Here is a 24,017-nt window from a genome sequence, read left to right on the forward strand (position 1 = left end):
ACTGCGGAAGCTTTGGAAAGACTGGGGGAGCGATCGCATTGCCCAGGTGTGTCTGCACTTCCTTATGCACACCCCGGGCACAGAAATGGAATCCTCCTAGTGTGTCAGCCATCGGAGGGTGGTTGGTAAAGACACCTGCAGTAGATGCTTCGCAGGGGTCAGGTGATTTCTTCTCGTTCTCCAGGGCACCCTTTTGTCAGCCTCAAGGTTGGGAAACTGGGGAAATGGGATTAGCCATGAGCAGGTTTCCTGGGTGCTCTGAACTGACACCAAGAGAACTGGATGGGCTGTTCCAGGTGTCCCGAACAGTGCCACCTCCCAAAACCTAAGCACATGCCTGAACCAGGCACAGGGTCCCTTTTTCCCTGGTGTGTGGGACTCCCGGTGCCCTTCCTCACTTTCTATACCCTCAGCTCTCTGTGAACTGGTCAGGAGGATGCTGTCGGGCTGCTTGGGTTCCTCATCTCTGTCCCTCACGTTTCTCTGCCCCTCCAGCCCTCCACTTATCTCAGAGTCCCAAAGATGGAGTAGGATTCCCAAGTGGGCATCTCTTTCAAGCTAGAGGGACAGGTCAGGAGGACATCGTGGTGTTCCTAAAAGAACGACAATGGCAGTGCCCCTGGGTACAGCATGTCAGAGGCGATGGCTCTCATGTATGTCTCCATGGGTTCATGGTTCTCCTACATCGACATCGACATAGATCTCCTACATCTCCTACATCGACAGAGTAGCAAGCGCAAACCCCTCGTCCCACTCACTTGGGCTTAGGACCCGATCAACATGCATCCATTTGTGTCCTGCTTTATAGCGGTTGCGTGTCATGTCACTTAACCCTCGCCACCGCCTGGGCAGGTTGGTCCCGCGCTGGCCACAACGTCATGTTAGTGAGAAGCCCTCGACACCCAGGGAGGTCGGTCCTATCATCAGCAGTGGCTTCGAGGGAATACCTCTGCCTTTGACTCCGGTCCAGAACTTGTTGACCCTCACCTGGCATGTTTCTAATAAGCCGAACTAGCCATCGATAGTTCCCTGTTAATCATTTATCTCTCGCCCACCCGAGATAGGCTTCACGGAATGTTTACAGTAACAGCTGGATGCTGTTTAATCATTAATGCTGCTTTCTTTCACAATTTCCCAGGCTTATATCAGACTATATGGGGAGCTGGGTTATCTATGAGGCATATTCTCTTTGCTCTTTAGACTGTAACAGGCCAGGGAAGCCCCAGGAACCGGGTGAGCTATGCTCGCACACTTGGATTGGCTTTGGGGATGATTAAGAGTCGAGACTCTCGCAGAGCAGCTGGAATAAGGGAATTGAAAAGTGAGGAATTTGACAGTCAATTTGGTGAAGATTAAGTGAGAGAATGCACACGAAGGGCTTAGCATGGTGTTTGATAAATGTTAACATGAAAATGAAGTTGATTATGAGTGATTATGGCGAAGGCAATCATTCCAAGGGCTGCTAATCCAGTAATCTCCATCTGCCTTTCCCCTTCCTTCCTCCCTCCCTCTCCTCTCTCCCCTTCTCTCCCTCTCTCTTCAAGCCGCCCTATTTCCCATATTCCTGTTCCATACTGTTCCATATGTTTTAGGGTTAGCTTTAGCTCCATGCCAAGGTCAGCAGAGACTTAACCCTGAAGATTAAGGATGAAGTCACAGCCAAGTATTACTCAATCAAAAATGTGGAGGGAGTAGGAAGTCTGTGGCATTTCCTGTCCAGAGCTGTCAGCCAGGGGCTGGTTGGCACCACGGGGCTTGTGCAGCAGGGTGGACAGTGCAGAGCAGCACCTGCAGGCATTTCAAGGGAGGTGGCCTCCAGCTCACACGAGCCAGCTTTGGGAAAACACGACCCCCTGTACGGTCTGCCGACCTTCTGTGGTGTACTCTGTCCACAGTCCCGTTTCTTTGCCTCTGCCCTTCCATCCAACACAGGCTTACGAGTGAGGATGTGACATGAAGCTGTCTGGGCCCCGATCCAACCTCTGTGACAGGTTGGGCGGGTAAAGGTACTTCTCCAGGCCTTGCTGACTTGATTTCCATCATGACTGGCCATAGTGATCGACACATGGTGCCCTGAAGGTTTTATGATCGGTAGCAGGGGTGGTTTTCTAAACATTTAACCCCCGGCACAGCCAAGGCGGGGGCCAGATAGCTAGGAGCCGAGTCCTGGTGCTCTGCAATGGTAGGCATTAACTCTGTAGCTGCTGGACTGTGGCAGGTGGGCACCTGGGCCGGAGGCAGGGCTATTCCTTAGTGGGTGCTGCGCACTTTGACCTTTAAAACCGGCATGGCCACACTAGTGGACACTTATCAGAGTGTTAGATTAGAACAGCAGCAATTTCTGCATTAATTACTGGAGATTGAAAAGACAGGGAGGGAGCTGGGAGTTTCAAAACCTCATGCCCAGAGCTTACATATATACTTTATTTATTCATTATTCTATTCAAGCCTTAGAGAATTATTTTGAGGCAGTTTAGGGTTCTCTTCTCATATACCCAATAGTTTCCCCTCTTCTTTTCTCTTAATAAATTCTAAGACAGCATTTCAGAATGGTGTTTCACGAGGCTCTGACAAACGAAGTGCCTTATGTGTGCTCCACAGAGACCATTTGCTGTGAGTTCAGTGACAGTGGTGATCACTTAGCATTTATTATGTGCTCCGTCTACCTGGACTCATTTGATCTTCACAAGGGCCTGTGAGATATGTCCTGTTGCTGTGCCTCACTTGACATAAAGAAACAGAGGTGCAGAGAGGTTAAGTTACTCGCCGCAAGTCACACAGCTAGTGAGCTATAGGGCTGGTGTCTGAACTCATGGCTCCATGCTGCCTGCGGTGCAAGCTGACTGCATTTGGCCTCGTGCTATGTCTGTGGGCAGCTTTCTACCTGGGACATGACGTCTCAGGGTTGGATGAGGTCACTGTCAGCTCTGTGGTGGTCTCTGTAGGGTGAGGCACAGAGTCTCACCTTCATGCTCACCTCCTCTATGCGACTGTTCCTTTTGAAATCTGAATCACTTCCCTCTGTGTATGGGAAGGAGGAAAGGCGTTCTAGGCTGAGGGGCAGCCAAAGGAGCATGAGAATGGCCTGCAAAGGGAGGTCCAGTGGGCTGGAGCATCCCAGGGTGTGTGCTGGGATGAGTCAGGCAGGGTCCTCCAGGGGAGGGCCTCGGACATAACATTCGAGTGCTGGCCACAGAAGCTCACCAACCAACATACTCGTCAGGCTACACAGATGACTTCTGGATCTCAGAGCCCGTCGTCCTCTAAGAACTAAATATTCTTCCAGAATTGTATTTTGTATCTCTACTTGGCCATTTGATACCTTATGGACTTAACTGAAAAAAATTTTTTAAATTTAAAGCAATTTTTAAAACTTGCTTTTTCTAGTTACAGAAGTGGAGTTTTTCCAGTGTCAAAAATTGGAAAAGCATAGGAAAAGAAACCAGATAAAATTGGGCTAAAATACTATGGCCAGGTATAAACTGCTGTCTGTTTTGCTACTTCCAGGGGGTCTATTTTCTCTGCATATAAATATGTGATGTGTCCTCTGCTCACCTCAGCAGCCTGGGCTCCTGCTGCCCTGTGCTGGGCCAGGACCCCTTGCCTTCCCCATGCTCCAGGAGCACTCTGTATGCTCCTCCCAGATTGGCTCTTCTAGAATGGAAGCTCCATGAGGGCAGGGCAAAGTCTGTCTTCCTCTTACCTAGGTAGTAGGGGCTTAGTGAATAATTGTGGAATAAATAATGTATAAACATTTAAAAATTTTTAATTTTACATTAAAAAACACATGGCAGGGCACCTGGATGGCTCAGTGGTTGAGCATCTGCCTTTGGCTCAGGTTGTGATCTTGGGATCGAGTCCTGTATCTGGCTCTCTGCAGGGAGCCTGCTTCTCCCTCTGCCTGTGTCTCTGCCTTTCTCTGTGTCTGTTATGAGTAAATAAGTAAAATATTTTAAAAATAAATAAATAAATAAATAAATAAATAAATAAATAAATAAATAAAATCTAAAAACACATGGACATAATTTAAGACCTTATATCACATAATAGCATGGATTTATTAGTAAGTGCATCTATTTCTAATGCTAATGGATATTCTTTCATAGATCTTCCTCCGCTTGTCAAGTAAGATTATGAGCATTTTCCCATGATGTTAAATATTCTTTAACATATTTTATAAATGCTACATGAGTAGCATAGTTTCCATATATGGATGTACCATAACTTATTTAAACTTCCCTGTTAGATATTTTTCCTTTCCTTTTTTTTAAAAAAGATTTTATTTATTTATTCATGACAGACAAACAGAGAGAGAGAGAGAGAGAGAGAGAGAGAGGCAGAGACACAGGCTGAGGGAGAAGCAGGCTCCATGCAGGGAGCCTGACATGGGACTCAATCCTGGGTCTCCAGGATCACATCCTGGGCTGAAGGCGATGCTAAACCGCTGGGCCACCGGGGCTGCCCCTAGATATTTTTTTCTATTGTGAATACCATTTGTTAACAATATCAGGCTGAAATCTTTGTCACGCTCTTTATTACTCCTTTAGGATAGCTTTTTATACATGGAGGGGTTGGGGCAAAAGGCCTACATATTTTTATGGCTCTAGAAACCTATTTCCAAACTCCAGAAACCTGCCCATTTTTCTACTTCTGACCTGCCAGGGATTCTGGTTACAATCTTGGTGAATGTTTCCAATTTGACAGGAGAGATTGGCATTTGGTTTTAATTTACACTGCTTTTATTTTCATGTCTTGAAGACAGAAATTTTGGTGTTTCCAAGATGTGTGGCACCATAGGAATGACCATCTGAACAAGAATGTTCTGGGGAGGGGCCTGTATTGAATAAGCAACATGGCAAGCACGGGAAGCAGAGATGTCCAGCCCAGCCATCCTTCAGATGGAGACAATGAGGCCAGAGAGGAGTATGGAGGCACCTAGAACTCCAGGGGAGCTGTCTGCACCACACCCCCCACCCCGTCCTGGTGTCCTCACCAGGCAACCCCTCCATTTGGAGCCACCACCCCTAATTACGTATTGGTGACAGCAAGTGTCTAATGATTTCTTTCTTTTTTCTCTTTCTCAGGAACAAGGAAACCCAATCCAAAATCTGAAACATAAGCCATGAAGCTCAGTGAAAAGGACTCAGCACATTCCAAAGAAAGTGATTTGGTGAAAGAGAAATTGGTCAGTCCTGGTTTCCTTCTCTCTCCCTGTTCTGGTAACACTGGGGCAGTCCCTCCTGGCACCCTCGCTGCTTTCGGGGAGATGTAGATGGAGGCAAGGTCAGGCAGAGAAGAGAGAGCAGGGGATAGAAGTAAAGGTATGTGGGAAGTTGCCATGTGAACAAGGAAGCATGTGGCTTGAGGAAGTACAGGCCACTGATTATATTATACTTTGGTTGATGATGATTATACTGTCTGCTGGTGGCCTTCGGGACTTGAGAGAGGGTCCCCCACTCCAGAGATCATTTCACAATGAGGGAACACCGACGTGTGACAGTGATGATGTCTCTATCCTTGAGGATATGCTGAAACCCATCCCCCTGCCCCACCACAAGGCCCAGTCCACCTGCCCTCTCCTCCAGGACGTCCTGGGCACTCAGAGAGGCTCTTACTCCTCAGGAGTCCTTGGACCTTTTAATCCAGACTCAAAAACCAAAGCCAGTGGCACCTGCTCTGGTCTGGCCCTTTACACGGGTCTCTCCTTCGGTTCTCTTGGCCACACAATGGTGAAGATATCACTGCCCTTGTTTCACAGGTGAGAAACTGCAGCTCAGAGAAGGATGAAGCCACTTGTCCAACGCTCCATAGTTAGAGTGAAGGGAAGCCAGTCTTGAACCCTGGTCCCTCTGTGCCTCATCTGTGATGGGTGCAGAAGCAACCAGGACTCAGAAGAAAATATGTTCATATTTTTATTAAACCTTATTAGCAGGACAAAGATCAATTCAGGTGTATTTATCAAACCACCAGGGAAGTGTGGAATTGGAAGACTGAGAGTGACTGTCCCCACCCACAGGTGTGAAACGGAGCTTCAGGGAGGCTCAGCCACCATCTCAGGTCATCCAGGGATGTGACAGTGATTCCCTCCAAGGATACACTTGTATCAGGTTAGGTCAAGGCTCTGCTGTCTAGGCATTTGGTGTAATGAAGGAAGGGGATTAGTCATCTTAATAATTCTGCTTAAATGATATTCAACTAAAAAAAAACTACCCCCCAATTTTTTTCCTTTCCTGGTGGAAAATTTTATCTTGTCCAAGCTGATTTTCTAGCTTTAGGACATCATCCAGAGGATAGTTTGAGTTCCATTCCAGGAGTATCTACCTGGTCCCTTCCCTGAGCCTGGTGGGAATCCAAAAAGGCTCAGGACACTGGATTCCCCTAGTCAGGCCACCAGGACAAAGCACCACATGCAGGGGGCTTAACACCAGAGATATACTTTCTCACAGTGCTGGAGGCTGGAAGTCTGAGATCAAGGATGTGGGCACAGTTGGTTCCTTCTGAGGCCCCTGTCCTTGGCATGTAGATAGCCATCTTCTCCCCGCATCCTCACATGGACCTTCATCTATGTGTACCTATGTCCTAAGCTCTTCTTATGAAGGTATCAGTCATAATAGGTTAGGGTCCACCCTAGTGACATCATTTTACCCCACTCTCCTCTTTAAAGACCCTGTCCCCAAATGCAGTCACATTCTGAGATACTGGGGGTTAATGCTTCACCTTATGAATTTGGGGTGGGACCTAGTTCACCCCATAACAGACACACAAAGTCCCTGCCCTTGGTGAGCTCCTGTCCAGAGGCACAGACACACATGAGGACAGACAGTTATAAGTAAGGATGGTCACAGCCAGTACAGTTATGAGCAGCATATAGAACACAGAGTGGCAGAGGTGGGGGGCAGAGGAGCTTCTGGGGTGATCTGGTGAGAGATCTGAGTACTGATGGATGAGCAAAGTCATGGGTAGTCAGAAGGCAAGCCTGAGCAAAGGCAAGGAAAACCTGGCATGAGTAGGTACTCAACAAATAATGGTGAATGGGTGTGTGCATGCAGGATTAAATATCAGAAGAGGATGATTGTGTCCCAGCCCCACGACACCTGGGAATATTTGTCTAGTGACCACATCCTTGATAGAGTTAATTTTCTCAGGGTCTGCTGGAGAGCATGGGGCTACAGGCCAAGCAAGTATGGGAATGGCACTGCCTCTCCCAAACTTCACTTCTTCCCTGTAACGTCAGCCTAGCAGCTCCTCAGATGGCTGTTAGAGGACTCATGATATCAAGGGTGTGAACACATTGGGCCAAGGGCAAATTAGCATAGACATGTTCTGGAGGTGCAGGAGGAGGGTGCTTGGGGAACATAGAAATCTCGAGTAACTGCCGTCCAACCCAATGAGCCACAACACATCATGTTCAATGCCAAGAGACCAAACATGAGCACTGGAACAGGCCTTGGCAATTGTCCAGGGACATTGACCTGGCCCCCCAACCTCCCCTTTTACCATCGAGGACACTAATACCCTAGCAGGGCGCAGATCTTTCTACACAGAGTACACATGATGGCCTTAATTTAGAAAAAAGTGAGAGCATTTGGGTCCAGATATGGCACATTATCTGGGGACAAGGTGACTTAAAAAAATAATAATGAGTATTCATTGCACAGTTGCTGTATGCCGCGTGCTGTCGTACTTGTGTGGCTCTTCTACATGCTTTTCAAGTATAAACTCACAGAATATCCCAGAAATGAGTCTATGAGGTGGTGGCAGGGTTGTGCCCATGTTACAGAGGAGGACATTGTACCACAGAGAGCCCAAGTGACCTGTGCAAGGGCTCACAGGTTGTAAGTGGCTGAGCGGAGGCTCAACCCCAGGCAGTGTGCCACCCATGTCTGGGTTTTAAACCACTAAGCTGTGGCAAAGCAAAGGGACAGCTCCTATCACCTTCACCAAGGTGTCCCAGAAAGTAGAGCTGTTTGCCATCCGGAAAAGCCCTGGGAATTTGAGATCACTCTCCTGCCCGCAGGAAGGAAGTGCAGTTAGTGAGAAGCCCAGGCTCTCCAAATAGCTGGAGCGCTGGCCTGGAACTTGAGCTCAACTTTTAGGTGTGTGACCTGGGGCAAGACACTGCTCACCTCTGGGTTGGTTTGTTGGCAGGCCAGGGAGAGAAGTTATGGAAGAGGAAGTCTTCAGCCCAAGCACTGCCTCCAGGCTGCTAGGCCAAGAGGGGACATGAAATCTGCACATGTCCAGTCTTAGGAGCTGGGATAGCCTGTGGTGCAGGGCTGGACCAGGGGCAGCTGCTAGAAGATGGTCTCCTTCCACCCCTGGGATCTGCATCCCCTCTGGCATCCACCCTCAGAGCTCTAATTCAGCAGGTCTTGGATCAGGGAGGTTGAGTCAGGAGAGGTGTACAGGGACAGCTCTGCCAGGGGCTTGCGTCCACACTCGGAGTCTGCAGGTGGCTGGTGGCCATGCTGTGCTCCACTGGCAGGGCCTTTAATGCTTGCTGGCTTTGGAAGTTCTCACAGCACAGGGGTGTCCCAGACACCAGGGACCTCCTCCCTTTGGTAGTTGCACTTTAAAAAAAAAAATTTATTTATTTATTCATGAGAGACACAGAGAGAGGCAGAGACACAGGCAGAGGGAGAAGCTGGCTCCCTGAGGGGAACCTGATGCGGGACATGATCCCAGGATCATGACCTGAGCTGAAATGCGCATGCTCAACCACTGAGCCATCCAGACATCCCTATAGTTGCACATTTGTGTTGACCTCTTGCTCCTGGGGCCTACTGAATTTTCAACCCCACTGGGGAAACATGAAACAATTTTAAATGGCAGAGAGTGGGGGAAGATCACTTGATTCAGTTTGAATTTTAGCAAAATCAGGTGAGATGTCCTGTTAGTCACGATGAAGCCAGAGATAACCCGTGGAAGGGCCTGAGATAAGGGGGGAGAGAGGGGAGGAGGAAATGGAAATGAGGATGGACTTAAAGTCCCGTCAGGACCGCACCCTGTGGGTCCCCAAGACACAGAGAGGCAGCTGTCCTGGCCCCTTCCCACCGCCTCCCATAGCTCAGGGCCCAGCCATGCTCAATTATTTTGTTCCTCCACCTACCCCAGGGCATCTATGCCTGTGGGTCTTGGTTCAATGACCCCCCCCCCCCATCCCCACCCATGCCCCTTCTCTGCCTGCATATTCCCTGGGCTTACTCAGGAATCTCCTCTTCCAGAAAGTCTTCTGCGATCCAGCCCTAGTTTCAATGTCTGCGATCCACTAAACCTAGTTTGCTTGCTTCTTGTATCTTTGTGGGCTTGATGCCTGCCTGGCCTTCTAGGGCTTCTGCATTCCCCAAACATACCATCGCCCACTGGCCTCTGTCCCTGCTCTCTGCCTCCGGAAGCAAATGGCACACTGTCCTAAACCTGTCATGATTAAAGATACTTGTCTGACATCTGGGGCAAATTGGCCACATGGTGAATTAATTCTCATGATGTCGAGTATGCATTGAGGGCTCCTGCCTCCTTATTGATTTCCCTGCAGGGGCAGGTGAGAAGCAGGTCTTCCCCCTCCAGAGCCAGTGCTGAGTGAGCAGGACAGAGGAATGGCCAAGTGGCAGATCGTTTTTCTTCCAAACCCAGAACCTCCCCATTTGTTCCAAAGCTGCAGGGCGGCCATCCCCACGTCCAGCAGGCTGCTCAGGGGCTGGTGTTTTCTGTTTGAGCCTCAGAATAACTACGGGATAGACAGTCCCGGACGGATCAGTCTTCTCATAAATGCAGTAGCTCAGAGAAGCTAAGTGACTTGGCTAAGGACACGGTTAGACAGGCAGGGTTGGGGCCCCACCAGGCATGCCCTGCCATCAGGGACGCTCCGTTCTGTCCCAATCCTTAGACACCCTGGGTTTATGCCCAGTGCTCCCTCTCTGCACGCTGGCCTTGCTGGGAGGGAGAATCAGAGGATTCGTGAGAAGGCAATTTTCCCTTCCAGGACTCTTGGGTTGCCCCTCTGACTGGGAGCGGGACACAGCCCACGGTGCCCATTTCCTGTTCATAGAGACAGAACTGCCGCATTTCCTGCCGGGCCCCCGCCCCCTCGTGGACTCTGCCTCTTGCTCAGAGATGCCCTGGCCCGGCTCACAGCCTGCGGAGCATGGACTCCCGGGCCCGGGCTCACCCAGGGGCTGCCAAGCGTGGCCGCACCCCAAGAGGGACGCCGGGCAGGAGGACCAGAAAGGTAAACGCAGAAACAGGCCTGTGGACCTGCCATGGGGCTCAGAGGCCCAGCGTGGGAGGCTGTGCCTGCCTCCCTCCGCTGCCTGAAAGGCCTGGGGCCCTGGTCCCCGTGACCTTGGCTGTGGAGCTCTCTCTCTGGGGCTGCAGTTTCCCTCTGGCAATGTGCCTGTGCTTACGAAATGAGGCCACGGCAGAGAACTGCCTCGCACGGGCCGGGGGGGGGGGGGGGCGTCCCCTTTTCCCTCCCTGCCCCCACAGCAGGTAGCTTCTGTCCCTGGGGCAGGTGATGAGAAGTGGTGGGGACCTGCTGGCCAAGCAGGGGCAGGGGCCCCGGGAGAGGCTCCCACCTGCCCTGTCTATCCTCTGATGGGTGTGGACAAAGGGACAGGGATCAGGGCTGGAAGCAAGGGGCCCAGGGACAGATAAGTGACTATGGAGCATGGGCATTTTGTCTAAAATGCAGCTTGTTCTATTGCTGAATCTCATACAGTTCAGCCTCCTCTTAAAAACAGTAAAAGATTCTGGCCCCATAGCTGGCAATGTCCATCCCGGTGGCTTATAAACCCCCTTTCTCACCTCCATCCTATCACTAGCATTTACTGAATACCTTCTCTGCAGTAGGCATGGTGCCTGGAAGCAAGACCCCCACCCTCAAAAAGTAAGACCCTTGCCACTGTCCAGCCTCTGCCACTAACGCTCATGGGCACAGTGTTAACTCAGCGTAACAGCCTAGGGGGTGGGGTCTGTTATCACCTCCACTTTCAGATAAGAATACTGAGTCACAGACCAGCGATGTACTGGCCCAAGGTTACAGGCCTAAGCTGCAGATCCCAGGTAAGACGGAGTTGAATCAAAGAGAAATGTAGGGCAGCCTGGTGGCTCAGTGGTTTAGCACTGCCTTCGGCCCAGGGCCTGATCACAGAGACCCGGGATCGAGTCCCACATCGGGCTCCCTGCATGGAGTCTGCTTCTGTCTCTGTCTCTGTCTCTCTCTCTCTCATGAATAAATAAATAAAATCTTAAAAAAAAAAGAGAGAGAGAGAGAAACGTAAACACGTAAACATGAGGAGTTGGAGCTTTCAGAGAAGAGGCTGGCAATGGGCCTTAGATACAAAAGTCTCTAGAAGGGGGGAATTTCAGGCCTACAGGCTAGGCCAAGAGAGACGTTGGCATCTGACCTGAGCAACAGCCATTCTGGGTGGCAGGCTGCAGCAGAAAGAGTAAACAGCCCTTCTGAACACTCCCTGTGTGCACGTAACATTCTAAACATCCTCATCCAGCAACACAGTGAGTCCGCAACAACCTGCACAGCCAGTGGTGTTATTAGATCCATTTTACAGCTCGGCAAGCTTGACCGAGAAAGGTCAAGAAACTGGCTCGGGTTATCACAGGTAAGTGGTAGAACCATCCAGTACCTCTAGCACTGCCCCCCATGCTAGAGGAGACTACTGAGGTGGGCAGAGCAGGGAGTCGGCTATCGGGGTCCGGCTTTCCCTTCCAAACAGTGACTGACACAGTTGCCTGAACTGTGGGCCTTGTCTGTTTTGTTGCCGGTGAATCCCTGGAGCTTTATCAGGGCCTGACCTGATAAGCACACACGTGCTAGCAGAGATGATAGCAGAGAGAGTGGATTCTAAGAGCACCTGGGTCCCCTCCATCTGGAGAGTGGCCCATATTCCCCTGGCCAGCTTAGGATGGCAATTGCTCCCGCTGCCAGCTCCTGCCAGCCGGGCAGCTTTTGCCAGGGGGCCTAGATGCTTCTGCTCCATGGTCCTGTCTTGATTGTGACCATCCTTGGATGAGGCCAAAGGAGAGGATTACATGGAGGCAGATGCCTCGTTCTCCGGGCTGAGCCCTGTGTCTCTCTAGAGGTCCTTGTCCTGAGGTGCTCAGACCGGCCTGCAGATTGACAGCTGAGTCTGGAACAGCACGTGCAGTGCTGTGTGTGCATGCATGTGAGCGTGTATGCACCTGTGCAGCTGTGAGCAGCCTCAGGCCCTAGACGCTGTTCCCAGATGGAGAGCCGGTGGGGGAGAGGCAATGGGGTGCAGGGGGACACTGCATGGGCTCCAGCCCCCATCCCAGACAGCACCACGGACACCTCTGTGCCTGTTTCCTCACCTATAAAATCAGCATAACATAGTACTGATCTGAGGATTCCATGAGACAGTACCCCAGAAAGTGCTCTGAACAATGCCTGGCCCATGCCTCTTCTAAGCGCCAGCTGCTACTGCCGGTGGCTGAGTCTGGCTTTGCTTTTTGCTCCGATGTGGTTCAGAAAGTGGCCAAGTTCAGCTGACATAATAGTGTGTGGCTGCTTGCACAGCACCCGCTAAGGGCGTCAGGTCTGCGAGTCCCTGTCTGTTGCAGCCGTCAGAGGCGAGCCGAGCTCGGTGCCTGCGCGGCCGGAACTCACCCAGGAGCCTGCCTGCGCAGGTGGGCCCCGACAGGCAACGCACCTGCGGCAGCCTCCCCAGACCAGGGGACAGCCCGGGTACGTCCGGTGGGCCCCTAGCTGTGTGCCGACTGCCAGATCTGACGTGCTGTCCTCTTGCTTCCCAGGACTGGTCCTGCTTGCTCCTCGTGGCCTCCTTCGTGGGCGCCTTCGGCTCCTCCTTTCTCTACGGGTACAACCTGTCGGTGGTGAACGCCCCCACTCCGGTGAGTGCCCCGCGGCTGCGGGATGCGCCCGGCAGAGGGCGCTGCGGCCACGTGCAAACTTCGGGTGCTACCTGCCCAGCGGGCTGGCACCTGATGCTGCAAACCTTGGCAGGCTGGTTCTGTAGCAGAGGGTCTGGGAGAGCGGGAGAGAGCCAGAGGGGGAGATGGGAGACACAGAAACAGTGGTGACAGCACGGGGTGTTCAGTTCCTTGCCGAGTGTCCTGGGAGAGCGCAAGGCAGGGAGGGGGGGTCTTGGGAGGCCCAGGGGCTGATCCTGAGGGACTTATTCCTCGGCATAGACTCCGAGGAGCCAGAGAGACCTCATGCATAAACATTTTCCTGATGTTCTTTTTGTGCTTATGGCTTTTAATCGTAGCTAGAGGTCACTTGGGTATCTGTTGGGTAAGATCGATTGTTGGTTTTTGTGTCTGGAATCAAGACATTAGGCATGTCGATCAAGAAGAAGAGGCTGTAAAGCAACCAAAGGTGTTTATTTGGGATCTTAGGGTTTGCAATGTGGGAGGCAGGGAGAGGATGGAGATTGACATTGCGCTTGGAATTGCAATGGGGAGTGCAGGGTTATAAGGGCAGACCCCAGGAGGCTGGGTAGCTCGTTTTGAAGGAGTTGTGATCGGTGCTGACAGAAGAGTTTAACTGACCACCTAATGCAGGATTGGCTCTGGAGCAAACGAGCGCTACCTTCTCTCTATTTCAGTCCACAGTAGAGGAGGTCTTCCAAGAGGTGGCCAATGTGCAAGTGACAAGTCATAATTGACAAAAGTCAAGACTTCATGGTGTTCCCAGAATTCAAACAGGAGTCAATAGGCTCTGCTTCCTCAATACCCTCCCCACCCCATTCTGAGGGACTCTCTTAGCAATACTTACTTCCCTTTTGGAATGTCCTTTTACAAGTGCGTTTCCCTAGGCCCTCCTAATGCCTCCCTGCCCCTTTGCTGGTTTGGTTTGGTTCTGCCTACCTAGACTATTAGGTCTAGGTGCTACCCATTCCTGGGGGTGCTGGCTTCTGTTTGACCTACCTCTACCTTTTGGGGGTAGGGTGAAGGATGTGGGGGAAGGCTTCCTGGAGGAGATGATGCCTCAGTGTCATCTTAAAGGCAGAGTAAAAGTTGGGATCTGTGAAAAGTTTGCAGGAATGCAGGTGTGATGCGGTTGGAGCACAGGAGGCCTTTGGGGGAGCATAAGGCAGGAGCTAAAGGAACAAACAGAAGCCAGACTAAAGACCTTCCTGGAGGCTTTTCAGGCTTTTCCTTGTTTGGGGGTCCAGTACCTCCATGTGCAAAACTGGACAGTTGGGTCTCAAAGGGTTCCCAGGAGCCCTAGGCCTTTTTAAAATTCAGATATCTTTCAAAAGTCCCACAATGTCTTTAATAGCTGGTTTGTCCAAACTAGGAAAATAAAAAACAGTACCTATATATGTGACAGAAATATAAAAAAATAATTACAACTATGAAATCCAGATGTAGATGTTCATTATTCTATTCCCTTACTTTTCTATGCATTTGAAAAGTTTTAAAACATAATGTCCAAAATAATTACATCATTACATCTCTACAAATGTGTCTACATATATGCAAGAAGAGGGAAGTTTCTAAATCATGCTACTGAGCCTGTCCTGTTCAATGTTGTCAGCAACTATGTGGACAATAATATAGGAAGGACATCTATGATGTTTCTCGGTGGATGAGCTAGAAGGAAAAATGAATGTGTTAGGAAATGACACATGTTAGAGTCATGGGCCAGGACAGTTCTGATTTCTGTGTTTTGTTTTGTTTTGTTTAATCTGTTAACTCTTGAACATTTTGGGGTTCTGTGTAAGTTGATTTGAAAAGCGGATTCTGACGCTAAGACCACTTTGAAAACCAGGGGCCTCAGTGGCCTCCTCGAATTCTTGCAGCAATCAGTGGCTTTGACTTTGTCATTGTGCATCATCCCGACGTGGGGACCTGATTTGTCCATACTTGTCTTTAAAAGAAGATTAGAAGTTTACACTCTTGCTTTATCTTGACCGTTCAGCAGAAATTCCAGCAGAGGGTGGAAGACCTTTGCACTCATGGTTTGTGGAGCAAAACCCTTGTGAAACTTGAACCCTGAATAAAATGACGTAGGCAGAAAAACATAAGTTCACACAACAACAGTCGGCAGAAGAGGCAGGATCAATTCAGTCATTCATCCATTTACAACTTGTTTGTAATTAATAAACCTTATTTTTTAGAGCAGCTTTAACAGAGTTTACAGCAAAATGGAGCAGAAAGTTCAGAGAATCCCCCCACATCCCTTTCTGCCCACCCCCCATGCACTGCCCTCTCCGCTATCAACGTCCTGCACCAGAGGGGGGGTACATTTGTTGTCATCAGTGAACCTGCCGCGCTACATCAACATCACCCAAAGCCCACGGTTTACATTGAAGGTTGACTCTTGGGCTGTGTCTTCTATGAGTTTTGACAAATGTAGAATGACATGTACCCACCATTGTGGTGTCTTACAAAACAGTTTCACTACCCTAAAAATCCTCTGCTCTGCTATTCCTTTTTCTCTCCCTACTAACCCCTGGCAACCACTGATCTTTTTACTGTCTTCATAGTTTTGCTTTTTCCAGAATGTAATGCGGTTGGAATCACATAGTATGTGGCCTTTTCAGACTGGCTTCTTTCACTTAGGATTATGCGCTTAAGCTTCCTCCATGTCTGTACATGGCTCAAAAGTTCATTTGTTTTTGTTTTTTTGTTTGTTTGTTTGTTTGTTTTTTAGAGCTGAATAGTATTCCATTGTCTGAATGTACTAGTTTCTCGAGCCACTCATCTGCAGAAGGGCATCTTGATTGCATCTTTGCTTTGAAGACTATGAATAAGGTTGCCATAAACATCCATGTGCAGGTTTTTGTGTAGACAGAAGCTTTCAGTTCACTTGGCTAAATACCAAGGAGCATGATTGCTGAATCACATGGGAAGACTATGGTTAGTTTTGTAAGAAACTGAGAAGCCACCTTCCTAAGTGGCCGGGCGGTTTTGCATTCCCAGCAGCAATGCGTGAAAGTTCCTATTGCTTTCCATTCTCACCAACATTTGATGTCGTTAGTGCTTTGGATTTGGGATGTTCTAAAATAGATGAGTCCTGGTATCTCATTGTTTTCATTGTAATTCCCTAATGACACAATGATGTTGAATACCTTTTCATATGTTTTTTGAAAAGACAGGAATATCTTTTCATATGTTTACATATCCTTTTCGGTGAGGTGTCTGTTCAGATCTCTTGCTCATCTTTCTTTTTTTTTTTAAAGATTTTATTTATTTATTTGACAGAGAGAGTGCACAAGCAGGGGCAAGGGGTAGAGGGAGAGGGAGAAGCAGGCTCCCCGCTGAGCAGGGAGCCCAATGCAGGGCTCAAACCCAGGACTCTGGGATCATGACCTGAGCTGAAGGCAGATGCTCAACCAACAGAGCCGCCCAGGGCTCCACTTGTCTATTTCTTTAATTGGATTATTTGTGCTGTTATGGTTGTGGGTTTTTTTTTAAGAGTTTGTTGCATATTTTGGGCAACAGTTCTTTATTAGATGTGTCTTTTGCAAGTATTTACTCCCAGTCTGTGGCTTATCTTCTCATTCTCTTGACATCGTCTTTCCAAGAGCAGAAGTATCCAGTTGGTTGATGAGGGGTATTTCAGTGTCTGAATATAATAATGGTTCATCTATTTTTCCTTATAGGTCTGTTAGCTTTTGCCTTATGTACCCTCATGCTCTGTTGTTAGCATATACACATTAAGGCTTGTTATATTTTCTTGGAGCATTGGTCCCTTTATCAGTATGCAATGCCCCCCTTTTTCCCTATTAACTCTCCTTGCCAAAGTATTCCCTGTCTAAAATTAATATAGTTATTATTGCTTTCCTTTGATTCATGTCAGCATGGTGTATCTTTCTTCATCCCTATATTTTTAAGCAACTTGCTCATGGTGTATCTATACTTCATCCCTATACTTTTAATTCATGTCAGCATGGTGTATCTTTCTTTCATCCCTATACTTTTAATCTGTCTTTATATTTTAAGTAAGTTTCTTGTAGATAACATATAGCTGGGCCTTGTTTTTTTTTTTATCCACTCTGACAATCTCTGTCTTTTAATTGCCATATTTAGTTCATTGACATTTAAGGTGATTATTGACATAGTTGGGTTAATAGCTATATGATATGTTATTGTTTCCTATTTGTTGTGCTTGTTCTTTGTTCCTATTTTTGTCTTCCACACTTGTGCCTTTTGTGGTTTTAACTGAGCATTTTACATGGTTCCATTTTCTCTTTCCTAGCATATCAATTTACATCTTTTTTACCTCTTTCTTTTTTTAACTTTCTTTAGTGGTTGTCTGAAAGTTTGTGATACACATTTTCAACTAATCCAAGGCTACTTACAAATAATACTACCTTGCTTCACCGGTAATAAGACTTCACTTTATAATAGCAAAATATTTATAATTCCTCTTTCCCACCCCTGTATTATTCATTTCACTCACACATAAGCATTTTATATAGATAATCAAATACATTGCCGCTATTATTATCTTGAACAAACTGTTATCTGTTAGATTAATAAGAATAAGAAAAAAGGGGCATCTGGGTGGCTTGGTTGGTTAAGTGTCTGACTCTTGGTTTCAGCTTAGGTCACAATCTCAGGGTCACAAAATTGAACCCTGCATCAGGCTCTGTGCTCTGTGTGGAGTCTGCTTAAGATTCTCTCTCTCTCTCCCTCTGCCCCTCCACCCTCAAGTAAATAAATAAATCTTTAAAAAAATGAGAAAAAGTTGTTCATTTTACCTTTACTTATTCATTCTCCTGTGCTCTTTTCTTTATGGAAATCTGGGTTTCAAGCTTTATCTGGTTCCTTCTCCCTGAAAAACTTCATTTGACATTTCTTGCAAGGCAGATCTACTGGCAACAAATTCCCTCAATGTTTGAAAAAGTCTCTACCTTTCATTCACTTTTGAAGGATAATTTTGCAGGATACAGAATTCTAGGCTAGCAGGGTTTTTTTCCTCCCCACCTCAGTATTTGGGTATTTTACTTCATCCTCTTCTTGCATGGTTTCTGAGAAGTTGGGTGTGATTTTTATCTTTTATCTGCTATAGGTAAGATTTTTTTTTCATCTGGCTTCTTTTAAGAGATTTTTTTTTTATCTTGGATTTTCTGAAGTTTGAATATAATATGCCTGGGTGTAAGATTTTTTAAATTCAATTTGCCAACATTAGTTTCAGATGTAGTTTTCAATAATTCATCAGTTGCGTATAACACCCAGTGCTCATCACATCACATGCCCTCCCTAATGCCATTACGTTTTTGTTGTTGTGTTTTTTGTTTGCTTGTTTGTTTTTACATTTATACTGTTTGGTGTTTTCTGAGCTACCTGAATCTGTGGTTTAGTGTCTGACATTAATTTGAGGAAATTCTCAGTCATTATTGCCTCAAATGTTTCCTCTGTTCGCACCTCTGTCCTTTCTCCTTCTGTGTGTTCCTGCTATGTGTATATTACACCTTTTGGACTTTTCCCACAGTTCTTGCATATTCTGTTCTGTTTTTTTTTTCTCTTTGTTTTTCAGTTTTGGGGTGTTCTGTTGTCATATCTCAAGCTCAAAGATTCTTTCCTTGGCAGGGTCTATTCCTCATTTCTGTTACTTAATTTTCACTATTGGTTGATCTCTACCGTTTCTTTTTGGTTCTTTCATAGAATAGCTATCTCTGAACTTACACTGTTCATCTGTTGTTGCATACTGTCTTTTCCCAATTAAGCCTTGAGCATATTAACCAATTAAAAAAATTCCCAGTCTGATAAGTCCAATCAATATTCCTGCCTGCCATATCCAACTCTGGCTCTGATGCTTGTTTACTCTCTTCAAACTGACTTTTGCCTTTTAGTATGCCTCATAATTTTTCTGAAAGATGGAATGATGTACAGGGCAAAAGGAACTGCAGTAAATAAACTTTTAGCAGTGTAAGGCATGAAGGGAGAAAAAGCATGCTATAGTCTTATGATAAAGTCTCAGTCTTTTGGCCAGCCCTCAACCCTAGACTATGAACTTCATCAGTGCCTCTTAGGTCCTGCTTACTCCCAACTTGGGTGAGACAGGATGGCTAGAGTAGGCTTGAGTTGGGCATTTCCCTTCACCCAGATAGATTAGGTTCTGATAAAACCCCATCAGGTAGATTAAGCTCAGGTAAAATTGTTTCTCCGGAGGGCAGGCCTTGCAAAGAACAGAATGCTTTGATGTATTTCAGAATGATTCTTTTCCTCTCCTCTGCTGGAAACACGAGGGGATTTATCTTGGATATTCGCCATGAGGATCTTTGATAGAGTTCTTGGTGATAAAACTCACAAAAGTGTATGCAGGGGCTGTGACTAGGCACCCCTAGAGTTTTAACTCTGAGCTATGTCTACGCTGAGCCTCGAGCAATTTGTCAATCCCAGTTCAGGTTTTCCTACCCTAGTATTTTTTTCCTTCAGGGGTTTATGCTATGGATTTTTGCTCTAGTAAGTTGTGATTCTCTGTCTGTCTGCCTCTTCAATTTTCAGGACAGAAGTTTGCCCTATGATTTCATTTCTCTGATTGATCTAAGAGTTGTTGATTTTTCAATTTGTTTAGCTTTTTACTTGTTAGGACAGATTAGTAGCTTCCAAGATTTTTACATGCTGGACTAGAAACCAGAAGTCTCTTTTAACAAATATTTACTGAGAGCCTACCAGGTGTTTAATGTTGGTGATCAGGAAAGGCAACATGGCATTTGAGCTGAGTCATGAGAGATGGGGGAGGATTTCCATGGGCTTCAGGGGGAGAGCCTGAGAGCTGAAGCATATCCAAAGGCCTGGCCATGCTGAAATGCTAACATGTTGGGAATAGTTAGTAGAGGTGTAATATGCTGGTATCCAGAGGAAATAGGGAGACGGAATGGAATAAGAAGTGGAAAAGTAGGATGGAGCCAGAAGCAAAGGGCTTCAAATCTTAAGCAGCAGATTGAGATTTAGTCTATGGGCCCTGGGGAGCCATGGCAGGTTCCTGAGATGGGGGTGATATGACTTATCTTTTAGAAAAAAGAACTTTATTGTCAGTGGGAAGAACAGAAGGGCCCAGAGCTTGGAGGTATTTAATGGGAGAGACGATGAGCTGAGTTGAGAGGGTTTGATAAGTCATCCTTCTAATTCAGGAGAACAGATTTCTGAAGATCTACACATGGTTAGGGTGGCTTTTAAATTTCATAATATTAATAATAAATTTTAAGACAACATCAGTAACAACACACATGAAAAGATCACATGTTAGGTGCCAGCCTTTCCTCCAAGCACTTTCCATGCATTTGTGCCATGCATCATTATGACAGCCCTATGAGGTGTGTTTCATCATTATCCTCATTTTATAGGTGAGAAAACTGATGCATACTGTTAACTGGCTTGCTTTCCCATGGGCACACAATAAGTGGGTGCCAGAGTATGACTCTGGCCTGTCTGGCTTCAGGGCTCACATGCTTGAGCATTAACAGTGTCCAGTTTTAGGTAAAAGTTTCGGGTTTCTTGATTACTGGACATGTTTTTAATCAGGTTCTTTTCTGTGCCAGCCAGATTCACAACATGGGAAGTAATGTTGTGGCTCTACTTTTGTGGCTAGCATGCCCTGCACACTGTTCAGTCATTGTGACAGTGTGAGACATTTTCAGCCTGGTGTCCTCAGGCTTTGGGGACCATGGCTCATTATACACATTTTAGAAGGGCCAAGAGAGCCCTAAATGCAGTGCAGTGCCCAGCCTGCGTAGACACAGAGGCCTGGGAAGAATCACCCTTAACTGCTTTCCAAGATCTACTCTCTACTACTGAGGGGGACACAGAGTTGATCACTAGCCTGTCATCTCTGCAATAAAATGCACATGCCAGGCACATAGAAATTCTCATAGACATGCTAGCATATTAGTCTATTCAGGCTGCTGTAACAAAAACGTCACATACTGGGAAGCTCAAACAACTGACATCTATTTCTCATGGTTTTGGACGTTGGAACTCTTCAGTCAGGGTGCTGGCATGGTCAGTTCCTGGTGAGGAGCCATCTCTGGCTCACAGATGGCTGCCTTCTCATTGTTCCCATGTGGCAGAGACAGTAAGCAAGCAAGCTCTCTGATGTCCCTTCTTATACGGGCACTAACCCCACCATGAGGGCCCCATTCTCAGAACTTTATCCAACCCTAATCACCTCCCCAAAGCTCCATCTCTAGATACATTCACACTGTGGGTTAAGGCTTCAACATGTGAATTTGGAGAGAACACCATTGAGTCCATAGCAGTTAATTGTTGACTTTCATAACCATGTCATGGATGAGGAAACAGAAGTTAAAAGTTTAAGCAACTTGCTCAAGGTCACACAGCTAGGAGGTGGCAGGTGGCAGACCTGAGATTCGCACTCAATCTATCTGAATCTGAGACCCATGCCGTTTTGGCCACTTCACTATCCACCATTGCCAGTCTCCAGAAGTCAGGCAATGGGGGAGCCTCGGGATGGTAAAAAGGCAAAGGATGATTATGGGGAAGGCCTAAAGGACCCACAATGAGCCCAGTGGGCTGTTTACCTGTGATACCTGCTACCAGAATGACTGTGCGGGCTTTGTCTATGGCAACTCTGGAGTTTTAGGGATCAGTTCTGATGATATTGGGATGGTATCACCACTAGAGACCTACCAGTACCTGAATTCTGCCCTTAATCCCTACTTCCTAGGGGCTCTCCTCAGAGAGGGCTCTATATCTGACCAGTGTGAACCAGAGAGAAATGAAGGACTGCTTTTGTATTGGCCAGGCCAGCACCGAAGCCCTCCCCTACTCGCTCCTGTGAGGTTGTGGGTCAGGAATCCCCTTTTGTGCTCTGTCTGAAGGGGTGACACAGGTCCTACCTGACATTTTATTTCTCCCTCATGTTACTACTCAAATGCAGAGAGGATAGGCAGGCAGTAAATCCCCCTGTACCTGGGCTGGGTGTTCACCTTGCTTGTATCATGTGGTTAGGTCTTGGAGATGGCAAGATGAAAGGACACATGTTCTTGTTTTCAAGACCAGCAGTAGTAATAAGATGTGCTGAGCAGAGATATGAACCCAGCACCAGGGAAGGACATTATTCTATCTGGGGAGGGCAGGGGCTGTGGCTTGAGGGAGAGAGTACAAGGCTTTCTGGGAATGGTGAAGAGCTGGGGTTCTGGACAGCAGGCTCTCAGGGGTGGACAGGGAGGAGGCTGGGAAGGGAGCCACGGCCAGGCCAAGGAGAGTTCCAGAGGCCAGAACAAGAGCACTGGCTAGCATTGCCTAGCCTTCTGGTGCCAGAGCAGGGCTGAGGGCTAAGGCTCAGCCTGGGAGTCCATTCCAGGGTATGAGTCACCCCAAGCAGGAGTCCCCATCCCCAGCACACAGGCACCTCTGCAGGGGGGCAGTGGCGAACCCCTCATGAGTGGCTGTTGGAATAAAGGAGGCCTGATGGAGGAGCTCAGTCCATGTCTAGCAATCACTTGATACTCTCTGCCCTTTGCAGTGGGCATGGGGAGGGGTAAGCAGGCAGCCCAGGGTCCAAGAGCCCAGGATGAGGGCAGAGACCCCAGCGACTGTAACTTAATACAGGTGGAAAGGGCCCACACCTAGGGGTATTTTTTTGTGTGGGCTCTGGCACTTTCGAAGGAGAAACTGATCCTCGTTTGCACAGAGATGCAGATATTGGGGGCAGAGGGCATCTGCCCACAGAGATGGCAGACAGAGGCTGCCACGAGGGGTGCTGATGAAAATCTGTCACAGTGGGGACGTGGACCCAAATAAAGGGATGCTGGTTTAGCGATGACATAAGGCCCTGAGGCCTCTGCCAACCAGCTTTGCCTCCTCAGCAGTGGGATAATTGGGGTGCAGGTGGTGGTCAGGGGGAACACAGAGGGGCTGCAGGCCATGGCTGTTTGCCACCAGGGCAGAATTTCACGACTTGAATAATCCACGTGGTAGCAGACATTGGCACTGGCTGCTGCCCAGCTGCAACCGCACAGATGCTCGGTGCTTCTCTCTCCCCAGGTATTTGGAAACTTTCTGGAATACAGATAATGGAAATGGTTGGTTGCCAACTATGAGCACTGACTACACTTGTCTGTGTTAGGAACAGTTTGCAGGGCATAAGATTTCATCCCCCTTACAATCCTGTGAGGGCGCCATCACTCACTCCCTTTCATAGATTAGGAACCTAAGGCCTAGGGAGGTTAATGTATCTAAGTTCCTGGGGCAGCCTGGGGAACCCTTTAACCCCTACTCCTTAAATTTTCATGGGTTTCCCCTCAAAACAGTCCCTCTTGAATGTATATCCTGTCCACGCCCCATTTGGAAGAGAACACCCATGTGCCTTATGCATCCATGAGGGGTCCTTGGCCAACTTTGGACAATGGGATATGAGCAGAAGTGAATATAAGCCACTTGAGGACTAGTCCTTGAAGATATATTCCAGAAGGTTCTCAGTTCTTTCTTCCCCCAGATGGCATAGGTACAAGATGTTAGAGAACTGTCTGGGAGGCAGTAGGCACGCTAGACAGAAGTCTTTACTTTAGCCACTGAAGCTTCAAAGTTTCTGTGCTGTGGTGGTGCGTCCATCGCCATGACTAAATACCTCAGCACCTACCTCTCAAGCCAGTCTAGCCTGGCCCACTGCAGGGATTCTAATTGGTTTACCTGTTTCTACTGTGACTCCTACGGTTTATTCTCAACCCAAAGGCCAGAGGGATCCTTCACAAACTGAGGCAGGTCATACTGAGCCTTAGCTTAAAACCTTTGACAGCCACCCAGCACACCTAGAAACCAACCCAGATTGCTGTGGCCTATACGCTAAGGGGTCTGTGTCTAGTAACCACTCAGCTCTTACTACTGGCACATTCCTCACACTGCCCCTTCTTATCCACATGACCCCCTCTCCCCACTGCTGCTCCTCAAACACACATGCACATAGATACCTTAGCACCCTTGCACTGGCTGTTCCCTTTGCTGGAATGCTCTTTCCCACATTCCTATGCTCTTTCCTCTGATTACTTCTGACCTCTGTTCAAATGTCCCCTTCTCAGAGATGTCTTTCCTGACCAGCC

General features: G+C 47.8%; 1 protein-coding gene across 2 annotated transcripts in view; it reads left to right on the forward strand.

Annotated features, from left to right (window-relative positions):
- Window positions 1-24,017, forward strand: part of SLC2A9 (solute carrier family 2 member 9) — a 205,612-nt gene that overhangs the window by 5,250 nt on the left and 176,345 nt on the right. Inside the window, exons 2-3 of one of the 2 annotated variants that reach the window (XM_077878366.1) lie at window positions 5,085-5,185; window positions 12,790-12,888. In XM_077878366.1, the coding sequence (XP_077734492.1) occupies window positions 5,123-5,185; window positions 12,790-12,888 (162 nt within the window). In that variant the 5' untranslated portion in view covers window positions 5,085-5,122. Of the gene's footprint in view, window positions 1-5,084; window positions 5,186-10,069; window positions 10,229-12,789; window positions 12,889-24,017 lie in introns of those variants that run through there. The other variant, XM_077878360.1, reaches the window with a different exon arrangement.

This window comes from Canis aureus, chromosome 2 (assembly GCF_053574225.1).
Source record: "Canis aureus isolate CA01 chromosome 2, VMU_Caureus_v.1.0, whole genome shotgun sequence".
NCBI lineage: Eukaryota > Metazoa > Chordata > Mammalia > Carnivora > Canidae > Canis > Canis aureus.